General features: G+C 54.4%; 1 protein-coding gene and 1 non-coding gene across 7 annotated transcripts in view; both read right to left on the bottom strand.

Annotated features, from left to right (window-relative positions):
• The window catches only part of ASAP2 (ArfGAP with SH3 domain, ankyrin repeat and PH domain 2), a 173,832-nt gene that overhangs the window by 11,394 nt on the left and 149,003 nt on the right, over positions 1-13,435 (bottom strand). For 3 of the 6 annotated variants that reach the window (XM_086699981.1, XM_086699978.1, XM_086699977.1), the window contains 8 exons: positions 12,379-12,568; positions 10,901-10,986; positions 9,308-9,423; positions 8,164-8,231; positions 6,816-6,929; positions 4,326-4,578; positions 1,558-1,692; positions 83-254 (listed from right to left, as the gene is read on the bottom strand). In XM_086699981.1, the coding sequence (XP_086556107.1) occupies positions 83-254; positions 1,558-1,692; positions 4,326-4,578; positions 6,816-6,929; positions 8,164-8,231; positions 9,308-9,423; positions 10,901-10,986; positions 12,379-12,568 (1,134 nt within the window). Of the gene's footprint in view, positions 1-82; positions 255-1,557; positions 1,693-1,863; positions 3,867-4,325; positions 4,579-6,815; positions 6,930-8,163; positions 8,232-9,307; positions 9,424-10,900; positions 10,987-12,378; positions 12,569-13,435 lie in introns of those variants that run through there. The other 3 variants (XM_086699980.1, XM_086699979.1, XM_086699982.1) reach the window with 2 other exon arrangements.
• LOC112864414 (U6 spliceosomal RNA) lies at positions 3,567-3,673 on the bottom strand. The gene has a single exon (XR_003223961.1). It is a non-coding gene; the product is annotated as a U6 spliceosomal RNA (small nuclear RNA).

Here is a 13,435-nt window from a genome sequence, read left to right as displayed (position 1 = left end):
CCGCTTGGAAGCTCCTTGAACGCAAGAAGCCAGGATGGCAGTTTGGCCAGGCCCTGCGGGCCACATGAAGACAGGCGGTTACCCGGGAGCAGGCCTCTTCTGCGGGAGGCGGCTGGGCGGCTGGGGTGGCAGGGGCGGGGGCGGGGCTTTGCTCAGCGGGATCCCAGGCTGGGCAGACTTGCTCGGCTGGCCCAAGGCTTCGATCACACTGGGCGTTTTTGCTACCGGAGGGGGCGGCGTGGGAGCCAGGGGATCTGTGGAAAGAAAAGGAGAGCCACACAGATTGTCAGACTTCCTCACGTCCCCAGCCTTCTCACCCGAGGCTCCTCTGATAAGGGCTTCCTTTTTTCTATGGTGATTTCATAAGAACAAAAACCTCTCTTCATTGCAGGTTTTTATTAAGCAGTATTGGCAGGGAGTCCTTCCGAGCCTCAAGTCAGGGTTAAAAATGCCTCTATGAGCCTGTACCTTCCCCGTTGGAAGTCCCTGTGGGGGTGCCACCACAGTTCTGTGCTGTCCACCCTGAGACCTGGAGAGACAGCAGGGGGGAGGCTCAAGTCTGGGGCTGGGCCTTCCTGGGCCAATCCTCTTTCTGCCTCAGCTGCCCCTGTGGGCCCTACACATTTCACCAGGCTTCCAGCAGGTCACTGTGAGACCGCCCTAAAGTGCTCACTCTGCGAAGACTCCACAATCTGTGCGGAGGGCAGGGCAAAGACTTGGGAGGCTGAGGATCAGAGAAGTGACGTGCTTTCCCCTAAGGTCAGAAAGTTGGTGAGACGGGCAGTTGGGCCTCGAGCCCTTGGCTCCTCTCCCCGCTTTCCCCTCTCGGACAAACATTAGTGCTGTCCCCGAATATCCAGGGTCCTCGCTAAGGCAGTTAACTGTCCTCAGGACAGGACGGGGACACCCAAGGAGCCTTCCAGTGCCGCCAGTGCACGTGCACATGGCACTTGACTGCAGCCGGGGCTCGGTTTCTCCTGCCTCAGCTTAAAAGCTGCAGGGGAAAACCCGGGGGAAGTCCGTGCTCTCTGTGTGGGCCCCGAGGTGCCAGGACCCCTCCCCCTGCCAGCCCAGCAGAGCAGGGGCGAGACAGGCTCAGGGCCTGCATCCAGGGCTTGCCCCACTGCTCCAGGAAAGATGTTCCTCTTCTCCCGCCCCCTCCCCTAGGTCCTGGGACTTCCACCGACACGTCGGTATTGAAGGAAAACACATGCCAGATTGCGTCCAAATGACTGTGCCCAAATACTGAGGACCGCCAAGTGGCCAAAGGAAACGAAGCCCCGGGCTCATGTGCGACAGGAGGAAACGCTGCTGAAATGCTCGGGAAGACAGAGGAGGAGAGTGTGTGAGCACCCCCCCCCCCCCCCCCCGGCAATGGGGTGCGGGACAGACAGGAGCCTGCAGCTGGGGAGGGCGGCCGGAGGGGCCAGGGCTGGGAACGGCAGTGGCTTGCGGGCGTGCGGCGTCGCAGCTGTCCCCTCGCGGCTGCCGAAAGCACCCCCCAGCCATCCAGATCGCAAAGCCCACTGGCAAGAAAGGAAAAAGGAAAAAACGTACTGGTAGATGTCACGCGAAGAGGGGGCAGCGGTGGATGGACAGCTGGCGGATCTGACGAAGATCGCTGCCTGCCTACACCGTCCACACTTACAGAGTTTGTCTTCCACAGGGCGTTAGCGGAGGAGGCTGGCTGAACTGCACACGCACGCACATGCACACGCACGCACATGCACACGCAGGCATGCACACATACACACGAATGCACGCACAGGCACAGAACAAAAACAGAAACAGAACACTGCATTATTGATCCTCTCTCTCAGAAAAACGATAAATATGACCCTTCTAGAATAGCATTAAGACCACAAATAGAATGTTGATTTTTTTTTTTTTTTTTAATTTTTGTCTCTGGTATCTGGAGGATGGACACTGCTACACACAGTGGTGCTTCTGGGAAAATTATCAGCTGGTTTTCACAATCTTACAGATTTTCTTTCTCCAATACGAATACCATTTGAGGAGGGAAATGAGTAACCACAATGACATATGTCCTGAGCATTGCACTCCAGCCTGTAGAACATCTGCTGGCCTCTACCCATCCATCAAGTCCTCCCCTGGGTGCACGCACAGGGGAGCACCTGTCCTCGGACCGCATGGAGAGAAGGGTACAAATTAGAGACAGGTGAGGGCTCCCCACCTCCTGCAAACATTTCTGGCTAGAAGTCAGGTGACACCAAGGAGGCTCGGCTGACATACCAGGGAGACGGCACCTGCCCAGGTCACAGTCCCTCCTCTGCCCCACAGAGCTCTGCACACGGGGGGGGGGGGGGGGGGCTGTGTCTGAGGCTGTGCATGGCCCACAAAGTGGGGGCCCCGGGCTTGGGGTAGAAAACAGGCACCCCCATGCAGGGCATTTCTGCGGTGGACAATGTCTGTCCCCGGGTGGGGCACTCAACGGTGGCTCCCTTTTCCGTCTGTCATGTGGGCACCAGGGGGTACTAGACTGAGAACCAGGGGACCCTTTGGGGGGTTATAGGGATGAAGTGCAAGTACACCATCAAAGGAGAACATGAAGCTAACCACAGGAATAGCCAGAAAAATAAACTATGAAGAACCCCAAACCCTCTAAGACTTTAGGAGAGCAAAAAATAAAGATGAACAGTTTTTTATTCCTTTTGCATGACCAACAGAGCAAAATAAAGTCTTTCCTCCAATGACACACAAAGTCAGTAAAAGCCACTAATGGGGTGGAGGGGACCAAATCATTGCAGCTGCAGCCTTGCACAGTGAATACATGTACACAGGGCGTGGGAGGAGGCTGGGCAGACAGGGGGCCCCACAAGGACCCGACCATGGCGAGTTGCCCTGGGCCCCTCCCGGCCAGTGCAAGAAGCCTGACCTTGCGGCCTCTCTCCTGCTCAGGAATTGCCCCAACAAGTCCAGGGGTGTGGGCACGAGGGGGGCACAGGCTCTGTGGGGGAGGGCAAGTGGGCGGCTTCTGAGGCCTGCCTGGGCAGCACCCGCTCTCCTCTCGGGGGTCTGCTCCAGTGACCTAGACGACAGGCCCCTCAGCCTTCTCTGGGCCTCCCTGAGAGCTGGGGACAGGGCCGTGGCGGGGGTGGCCTCGACCCAGGTGCTGGCAGCTGCCATCCTCGCTCCCCTGCCAGGGCTACAACCCTCACTCACGCCCCCTCCCGGAGAGCAGCTGTTGCACAAATGCCACGTGGACCGGCAGCAGCCTCCAGCGGGGCGGGGACATCACACCCTCCTTCTCGTGGGAAGCCCTCCGGAGGCCACCGGCCGCGTCGGGCAGCCCCAGCCCACAGCTATGCCGGCCGCTTGCTGGACCGGCCTTCAAGGAGCAGAATGGCCAGCTGGCCGTCAGTTCTGGGAAAATTACCTAACTTTTGGGGGCCTCAGTTTCCTTTTTTTTTTTAATGTTTTAAAATCTTTTTATTTTCTAAAATTTTTATTTATTTTTATTTTACTTTTTTGAGTTCCATCCAAGTTAGTTACCATACAGTGCAACAATGATTTCACGAGTAGATTCCTTATGCCCCTTACTTGTTAAAAATAAGGAACGCTTCATGACTTTGCGTGTTATCCTGGCACAGGGGCCGTGCTAATCTTCTCCGTATCATTCCAATTTTAGTGTGTGTGCTGCCGAAGCGAGCACCTCAGTTTCCATTTTAATAAAAATAAAAACCAGCGTCTGGGAAGTCCAACTCATTGTGTTGTGACAGAACAACTAACGGCAAGCTCTGGCACTTAAGTCACCGGCAGGACCCACGGGGATCGTTTTGTATTTCTACAATCAGGTTGCGCACCGTTCCCCAAATCAGCGTCTTTGTATCCTTCATTTCGTGGGGCTGGCAGAGATAGAAGGTACCAGGCGTCACAAGCTGGCTGAAGGCAGGCGGGGCGGGGGGGGAGTGGAGGGATGATGACACAGGACAGAACTAAGGCAGAGGGAGGGGTGCTGAGCGGTAAAAGCAGACAGAAAAGAACAGAAAGGAGGTCTGCGGGAAGGTCTCACAGGACCAGCGTCACGAGCCGAGCCACCCGCCTCAGGCTGCCCTGGTGGAGTCCGTGCGCTCCCCCCAGTGACACAGATGCCACACCTCTGCCCAGAACAAGGACAGAGTCAGAGGCTCCACCACCATCCGGCATCCTAAGACCGGAAAGCTCCTTGAGGATGTCAACACCATGACCGTAGGACACAAAACCCCACATGTCATCGAGCAGGGGGCAAAGCAACTAGAAACTTCCCAAAGCGAAAACCAAACAACACCCTTTGTGCGCCGGCGGGAGCTACGACGGTTCAGTACCTTTGGCAACGTTCCGCGGGGGCAGTGGGGGGGCGCTGGCCGTGCTGGGGGCCGCAGGCTGGGAGGGCGGCGGGCTGCCACTGAGGATGGCTCCGTACGTCTCGTTCTGCAAGATGCTGGGCACAAAGCCCCTCTGCTTGTCCTTGGCCAGGCTGGCGGCATCTCTGGCCAAAGACGCGGCATTCGACTGCAGCTGGTTGGACCCCAGCTGGTAGAAGCTGACGGGCCGGTCTTCTCGCCGACTGGGACTGGGCTGCAGAGGGTGAAATGCACACACGCTGACCTCCTGGTCACAGTGTCCAGGCTACTTGTGCACACCACTGCTACTTGGGCCCGGTGCCTTTTTGGCTCTCAGCCATTACGTGAGAGCTGCAAGGCTTAAAAGTTACTCTCACCGTGTCTCTTAACAGACACACACACACAGCCATGATTTATAATTTACACATCTCCATTCTGTGAAGGATTTAAAACACGGGCGACTTCATCCTTATTAGCCAGAGCTAATTTAAGCTAGATCTGCATTTTCATTGCATTTCCCCTTCGTACACATGCTTTCCATTGAGGACCCAGCTACACTCAATCCCCAACAGCTACGTGGCAAATTCGGGGGAGGTCAATGTTTCTTCCAGTATGAATGCACCTCTTGAGATTCCTCTAACTCAGGCAGGGTCAGCAGACCACGGCCTGGGGGCCACCACCTGCTTTATAAATAAAGTTTATTAGAACACAGCCATGCCTAGTCATTTACAAATTGCAGTTGCCTTCAAGCCACCCTGCCAGAGCTGAGTAGGCGCAGAAAAGATGGTGACAGTTCAGGCCCAAAAGCCTGAATATTTACCACCCGGCCCTTTTGGTTTGCTAACCCTGGCTCCGTCTGAAGGTCATATGCACGGAATCACGACTCGGGTGACTCATTTCTAATGCATTTTAAACGTCAGCTTCAATGTAACAGCTGTGATCTTCAGCAACTATCTTAACCTGGCTGACCCTGTTTCTCCTCTGTTCAATGGGTAGAACTTTGCTTCTCTAGCACAGTGCCAGCTTAGCAGTTAAACTGTTGGCCGATATACCCCACTTCCCCTCACGGTACCACCTGCCCAGTCAAGGCTCTGGCCAACCCAATGGCTCACATTCAGCTCAGCTATGCAGAACTCAATGGCTAGCGGTCTTCACGCATATTTTGAATTCAACAAAGCCCATGGCTATATGAACTATACCCACCTCTGCTGGAAACAGGGAGTGGGTAGATGAGCGTTAGCACTTGCTGTCAGACTTCTGTTTGGACCATGGGACCTGCTGTGTCCTGCTCACGCAAGAATGGGATGCATGTGCTCACTCTGGGGCCGATGCGTCCAATCTTTTTTTAAGGTAGGTAAGTGTAACATTAGTCAGCTCTCCTCACTTTGATACTGTTTTATACCTAACTCAGTGGAGAAGTTTCTTATTTGAAGACATAGCAAGCAGGTATGTTAACGGCTCCATGAACGAGGACAGTCAAGGAAATTTCAGAAATGCCGTATATACATGTAATCAGATAGGCTCAACGCACATCAGAATATTCAACAGGAAATTTTACGTGGAGGGCACCTGGGTGGCTCAGTCGGTTAAGTGTCCGACGTTAGCTCAGGTCATGATCTCAGGTTTGTGAGTTTGAGCCTTGCATCGGACGGGCTCTCTGGGGTGAGTACAGAGCCTGCTTCAGATCCTCTGTCCCTCCCCTCTCTGTCCCTCCCCCACTTGTGTGCTCGCTGTCTCTAAAAATAAAGAAAACATTTTTTTTTAAGAAAAGGAAAGTTTACATGGCATTTTCCACTGATTTCACAGCAGCTAGGAGTACGGGCTCTGGAGTCCGCCTGCTGGAGTCTGACTCAGCTCTGAGGCCTGTGTGAAGGTGGTAACCTGCCAGGAGCCCTCCAAGTGTGCAAGACAGCGTGCCATGAGCAGGGGGCTGGACTCAGAGGCAAGTGCCCTCAGTCTGGCCCCAAGCTGGTCTCTAAATACTAAGCTTCACTGTGGCCGAGTCAGCTTCTCTTGACTCTCGAAGCTTCCATGACCCCATCGAATAGAAGAAAAAGTTGGACCCACAGTTCTAAAGGCCATTTAATGATTCTAGTTAAGGTTTTAACGGCTGATGAGTGGACGTGACCCGCGACACTGGGGGCCCCTGGCTCTTTATCACATGCACGGTGCAAGGACTTCCTCTAAAACCCACTAGGCTCCACGCCCCCCCCCCCATTTCTTTCCCTCAGATCAAACGGTGGGCAGCTAATGACGATGACACAAGGAATGTTCCCTTGTTCCTAAGAGCTGGGAGACAGGTGGCAGCTGTGGGAAGGGTGAAACCAAAAACCTACTGAGATCAATGGAGGCAAAAAGCGAACTCCACTTCTTCTACAAAACCGGTCTGGGCGCAGATTAGAAGCCAGGATCCACCCCACTCGGAACAAAGCTCATGACGACACCCCTGGCATCCCTCGGCCAGGCACTAACCTGCAGTTTCTCGTCCACATCGTCATCGCTCTCATCCAGGTCTTCATGGAGCAGCCGCCACTCGTACTCGACGTGGACGTGGGAATTGAACCTCCCAGACAAGGCCTGGGTCAGCTGAGAGGACAAAGGGCCGTCAGTGACACTGCACACGAGGTGAGCAGCCCTGGGTGGCATGGGGTGGGGGAAGCAGAGACCCCAGGGTGAGGCCGGCTGAAACTCCCCTCCCTATTTCACAGAGGACCTTGAAACGCAAACCTCATAACTGCCCTTTCGTGTTCTGTAAACAGTACAGGGCGGTGGGCAGGCAAGGGCTATTCGAGGTCTCAAGGACGGCCTGTAGGTGCTGACAACCACACACAGGAGCAAACTCAACAGAGAATGGACGTTTCCACTGTTAACCCAACCATCTGGACCAGCACTAAAGATGATGCCCCAAAGAAAAGGATGTGAATGACTATTTTCACAATACTCTCGGGGAACAGATAGCTAGTTCCATTTTAGATACACGGGAGAGAAGCAAATCCCTTTCTTAGCACGTTAGCCCTTAATTTCCTCCAGAGCCAGAGAGTAGCTGTGTGACCTTGGGCAAGTTACTTAACCCTTCTGTGTCTGTTTCCTCACCTGTAAAACAGGGATAACAGAAGAAACCGTGTCATGGGTGGCTATCAAGATTGAACGAGTTAGGGGATATCAACTACTCAGAACAGCACCTGGAACTACTCATCCCACACTTCCGCAACATTTACAACGAATAGCTCTCTTTATCGAGCACTGGTTGAGCTTCTGAGCGCAACACTAATTCCCACAACAACCTTGTGAACTCGTAGAGCGGACTCCACTTTACAAACAAGGAAACAGCGAGAGAGTTGGCGTTGGTGCGGCCTTCCCGAGTCATGGTGGTGGAGCCCTACCGCCTGAGCCCATGGGCTCTGCCCCCTAGCTGCACTGTCACTGCCTGATCTAGAACAGGACAGGAAACGATGGTGCAGAACCATCTGGAAGATTCGGGGTTGGGGAACAGAGTAAGAACACCAGCTTTGGATGCTGCTGTGAAGGGACGAGCTGGTGGCTTCCCGACTCCAGGGATGAGCCAAAGCCATGGTGGCCCCCGGATCTCTGTTCCTGTTGCCCCAGATTAATGCTAGGACCACCATCAACATGTCCAACCAGCAAACGCCCACTGGTGTTCTAAGTGTCATTACGAGGGGGTGGCCACCTCCTCTTGAAAGACCCCCCAGTGTGCCTTCTCCTGGCTATCCCCTCTAGGGTCCACACTTTGCAGAGGGCAGGGCCCCTTCCTGGCCCAGGAAGGGCCCCCTGGCCACGTCCACACCGGGTGGAGACTCACCAGCTCCTCACAGTGCTCGTGCCGGAGGCGTCTGGCGATGTCCAGTGGCGTCTCCCCTGACTCGTTAGCTAAAAGGCAGGGCAACAAAGGGTGGCATTATGACACAAACAAGCAAAGGCCGGATTATCAGGAGGCAGTTAAAAGAGGTACAGAGAAGCAGCACTCAATCGAAGTGAGCACGATTAACGAATCCCACGGTGAGTCTGGAGCAGGGGCGGAACTGGTCTCGTAACCGTACAGACCTGTGGCGGAACACGGTCGGGAGACGTCAGGAGACCGTTTAAGTTGGCCATGGGCACAGAACGGCACTCCTCAGCGGTCTGCAAATCCGAAACCGTGCATTTTCTTCTAAATAAGCCTCTGCCAACAAGGTTTGATTAATAATAAAAAAAAAAAAAAAAAAAAAAGCAAGCCAACTCAGAGACACCTGGGAGGCTCAGTTAAGCATCCGACTCTAAATTTCAGCTCAGGTTATGATCTCACGGTTGTGGGATACAGCCCCGTGTCAGTTGAGTCAGGCTCAATGCTGGGCAAGGAACCTGCTTCAAACTCTCTCTCTCTCCTTCTACCTACCCCCCCCCAAAAGGTAGAAAAAAAAAAAAGAAACTTGACTCAAGAAGGTGTGTGCCTTCTTTGTGTTCTCTTTGCTCTCTGTTCCACAGTTCTTCCAAATCACTTCCTCCCAACACAGTCACCACCGCCTGCCCTCGGATGGCTGCCAGCGTGTCAGGGTCCCACGCGGGAGGGAGAAATGAAGGCCCAACAGATCAGGGTCCCTCGTGGAGGAGACTTGGTGCCACGAGTGGCAGTAAACAGTGTCTCTTCACTGCCCCGTAAGTAAATTTTCCACGCCGGGGACAGGAAGAGACTAAGCCTGATGCTGGGTGGGGGTTCTGAACAGGAGGGCAAGAGGCCCCAGAGCTTGTTCAAATTCACGTCCGCGTGAGTGTCGTCTGTGGGGCCTGAGCTCTGCTTCTCATATCCTATAAAATACCTGCCGAAGGTGGGAGGTCTATGTATCAGAGGGAGGGCGACTGCTGACAAATACGGGACACGGCAGCCATGCGGGGCACGCGGGGAGAGGCCCCCCCACCTTTGGAGGGCAGGGCCCGCGCACGGGGCCAGGCCGGCGCCACCCGCTCACCCGTCTCGATGGAGGCCTTCCCCCGCAGGAGCAGCTTCAGGCACTCGGCGTTGTCCGTCAGGCAGCAATAGTGCAGGGCGGTGCTGCCCTTCCCCGTCTGCTTATCCAGGTTCCCACTGGCCAAGAACGGGGACAGAAGAGAAAGAACAATGAGGGGAAGGCCAGGGGGTCGGGCAGGTGAGCAGGGGAAGCATCAAGCAACACCACAGGGAAGGGGATTTCTCCGAATCCCCCTCCGCGGTGGGGGCACAGGGCAGCATCCCCGCTCGTGGGGGTGAGGCAGCCGTGGCGGAAGGCCACCAGGGAGCCAGCAACAATGGCGGAGAAGGCCAGAAAGGGAGAGAGGCACCCCAAGAGGCACCGTGCTCCCCAGATGTGGGACAAGCCACTCAACCCCCTGGTGGGCGAAGCCCTGAAACGTGGCTGTCATCGTGAGGAGGAGGGACAGTGGGGCTTTGTGGCCCCGGGAAGGACAGATGGGGACAGTCACCAGGAGGAGACATCCACTGCTCTCCTCAGGACAGAACCTGCTACACTGTGAAAATAAGCTTCATCTTCTGACCTCTCCCCTCTTCCTGCTGCCCCCCTTCCATTCTGGAAGAAAGGAAACCAGGATTTCCCTTCTCACGCTCCAAGAATCTGCACTGGGAGAGGATGACGTCACTGAGCTGTTTTCATCCAGGGTCCGCGGAGCCGCTGTCGCGCGCTAGGCGCTGGGTGGGCGTTCGGGCTCCATCAGCGGGCGGCTTCCGCTGAGTCCAGCAAACTGCTGACCGGCCCCCAGCCGCTCTGCCTCTGGCTACTTCTTCACTCTCTCCCCCAGCAACAGCAGGGAAAGGCGGAAATGCTGAATATGACCTTGCCATTGCACTGTGGAATTTTCCACTCCGTGTGGAGCCGTGTCAGCGGCCTGTGACCAGCATCTCCCGCAACACACGCCCCAAACCACGATCAGGGAGTCAAGATACACCTTAATGGGTGTTTGTGGCTGGCTGGCTGCTGCCAGGCAGGTGATAAACCAGAGTAAGGTGGGACGCACCAAGCAGCAGGACTATGCAGTGCACACACATGTGCACGTGCGCGCGCACACACACACACACAGGTTCTTTAAAGGCTACTTCTAATGAAGATATAGAAACAACTTTTCAAACCAGACAAAATGCCCACAACCCGGTGTTGCAGTTTACAATCTCAGCTTAGGCGGGTGGCTCAGGTATGGATCCCTGTGTCCCTGTTACCTCTCCCCACTGCTCTAGGGTACCCCGCCTGGGTCCTGTGGGACACTCACAAGGGACGTGAGTGTGGGGATGGCCCTGTGCACACAGGCGGTTGTGGGGGCCACGGACAGCCTGCCTTCCAGAGCCCAGAATTCAGAGGTATCGATCTGAGATCTGCTGAGTCCCGGACGCCAGAAGCTGGATCTTGCAGATATCCCACGAAGGGTCTCTGTCTTCACGTCCTAGGGTCTCTCAGGACTGGCACCTGATGGCTCACTTCCTGTCCCACAGCCACATAATGAGGCAGGAACCTGATCCTTCCTCAGAAACACCAAGGAACAAAATCAAACGCCTCCCCTAAGTTTAGAACACCTACCTGTTCTGGACTAAAAAGTCTACGATGTGGAGAGAAGTCCGGTCCACCGATCTGACTGCAAGATGCAGGGCAGTTTCATCTGGCTCCTGAAGACCAAAGAGAAACATTCCAGAATTCCAAGGGGAGCGTTCAGTTTTGTGTTCAATGTGAGCAAAATTGTGTCTCTCTCTTCCAAAAGCCTTTTATTCTTTCTTTCAAAATGCTTCTAAGACATATGGTGTCTCTCTAGTCTCCAGAGCAAACTCTGCTCTTGGGACCATTTCGAGACTGGTCTTCCTTTCTCCACAGAAAATAATGAGAAATTCAGGGAGTTCACCTCAAAGTCCCCTCAATCTTGATATTCCTATCTCTGCACTAACATGAGGTGTTGCCTATAAGGTGCGTGTGGGGGTCTTCGTCCAAAGACCCTAGGAAGTTTCCCCAGGCCTCTTATACCCAATCTTTTATACCTGCTGCCTGAATAAACATAAATTCTTATTTTAAAAATAGCATTAGAGTTTTTCATTCTGTATTTACGGACAAGGCCAGGAGTGCTAATGCCCAGACTGTCTTCAATTTATACCAGGGGACACATGACCTCCACTGCCTTTTCTGAAAGAGTTCTGGCAGGTGGGGGAGGACCGACCAGAGGAAGATGGTCTCAGGTGGGAGGGTGGGCGAGAGGGCTGGAGGCAAAGGCAATATCCATGGAACAGGGAACATGGGACAAAGAGGGAGGTGGCCCTCAATCCGCCTGCCGGGCCTGCTCAGCCAGCCAGGGCCACTCCCCTGTCCTCTGGCTGGGGCAGGGCTCTGAGCTGGGCATGCTCTGAACCACCTGGGCTTGACTTCTCTCTGTCTCTCTCTCAAACATTGGATATCGGGCTCCATAGAACATGTGCTCGGCTGCTAAGGGGTAACGCCTGGCATCCCGCACCTTCATTATGAGGACAAGGAGGTTTCAAGGGAATGTGAGCGTGTGTCTACAAGGTCACCCGTGGAAGAGAATTAGGACACATGCCGAGCTGTGACACTGGTAGCCGGTTTCCTATGGGATCGATCCTGCCATGCTCGATCCCATGTTACCCTGAGACCCCACCCTCTCCACAAGGCTCTCCCAGGAAAGTGGGGGGAATCCCTCCTACTCCGGCTTCCTCGGAGAGGAGGGCACAGGTGGGGAGCAGGCTGGGGAGCTCTCCTTCCCAGGGAAGCCTCAGGAGCTGCTCCTCAAAGTCTGGCTGTCAGCTGCCCTGCACCCAGGAGACGGGACCCTCTGGCCTCTGAGAAGATGCTCCCTCCCCCAGGGGATGGGCTTTCCTTCCAAGGCTGGCATCATATTTTTGGTTGAAGAAGAATAAACCATGAATTTCTCCCCAGAACACAACGTTGTCTTCCTTCAGAGAATTATACTACTTTCTCAGCATTTCTGATGACGCTGCCCTGCCACTCCCCACCCCCCCTTTCTTTTCTTTTGTAAAAGTAGCAAGCCACGCTCTTACGTGTCCGTTGGCCAGTGGGATTTTTTCTGTAAGATCCACACCATCAGCATACGCTTGGAGTAATCCAAAAATATCTCTGGTTTTGACGGCCTCACAAAGGCTGTGGAGTTTGGCTGCATTATCCACATGCTTTTTCCTTGCGTATTTCCTCTCAATGTACTTGGCAGTAATGTAGTCCTTCCTGGCATTCCTGAAACCAAGCAAAACTGCCTTGTAAACGATTAAGGGCCTCTATTCAAACGTATCTAACCTTCAATTATCTGTAACCGTTAAAAAAAAAAGAAAATCCTGCCCATATCTTCCTTGCAGGAAGCACTGGCGGGTAGGGAGCAATCTGCTGCGTGACTCTGGCAGTGCCTGCGTCCGGGGACACCCAGGGCAGTGAAATCCTCCAGTTTCCAACACAAGAGGCCTCAAGGCCCAGCGCAGGGTGACTGGGCCTCACTCAGGTGCCAACGGTAACTGGCCAGGTTAGGCAGGCTGGGAGGCCCTCCCTGAGAGCGAAGACAGTGTTGGGCCCCAGGGTGGCTCAGTCGGTTGAGCGTCTGACTTTGGCTCAGGTAATGATCTCGCGGTTTGTGAGTTTGAGCCCCGCATTGGGCTCATTGCTGTCATCACAGAGCCTGCTTCGGATCCTCTGTCCCCCCCCCCGCCCCTCCCTGGCTTGTGCTTGTGCTCTCGCGCGCTCTCTCTCTCTCTCTCAAAAATAAATAAACATTAAGGAAAGAAAAAGAGGGAAGACAGTTATCTTCTCGTTTGTGGGCACTGTGCCTGGCAGAAAACGCACCACACATCTGATGAACCAGAACAAACTGTCAGCCTTTGTGGTCTATTTTCTGGCCTTCACATGGCATTGTGTTCACAGACTCTACCTCCCCCACAGAGCATGGAACAGCACCAACTCCGGGGAGGCCAGTAGAAGTGTGGGTTCAGATCCCGCCCCCACCATACTGACGGTGTGTCCTGGGACAAGCATTTCATCTCTTTAGGCCTCAGGTCCTTTTTGTGCAAACGTGTAAAACACGCCCTCAAGGAACTGGGAAAAATACATGAACTG

Source organism: Puma concolor, chromosome A3, assembly GCF_028749965.1.
Source record: "Puma concolor isolate L17-30 chromosome A3, mPumCon1.1.hap2, whole genome shotgun sequence".
Classification (NCBI taxonomy): Eukaryota; Metazoa; Chordata; class Mammalia; order Carnivora; family Felidae; genus Puma; species Puma concolor.
This window is presented reverse-complemented; position numbering and strand designations above follow the sequence as displayed.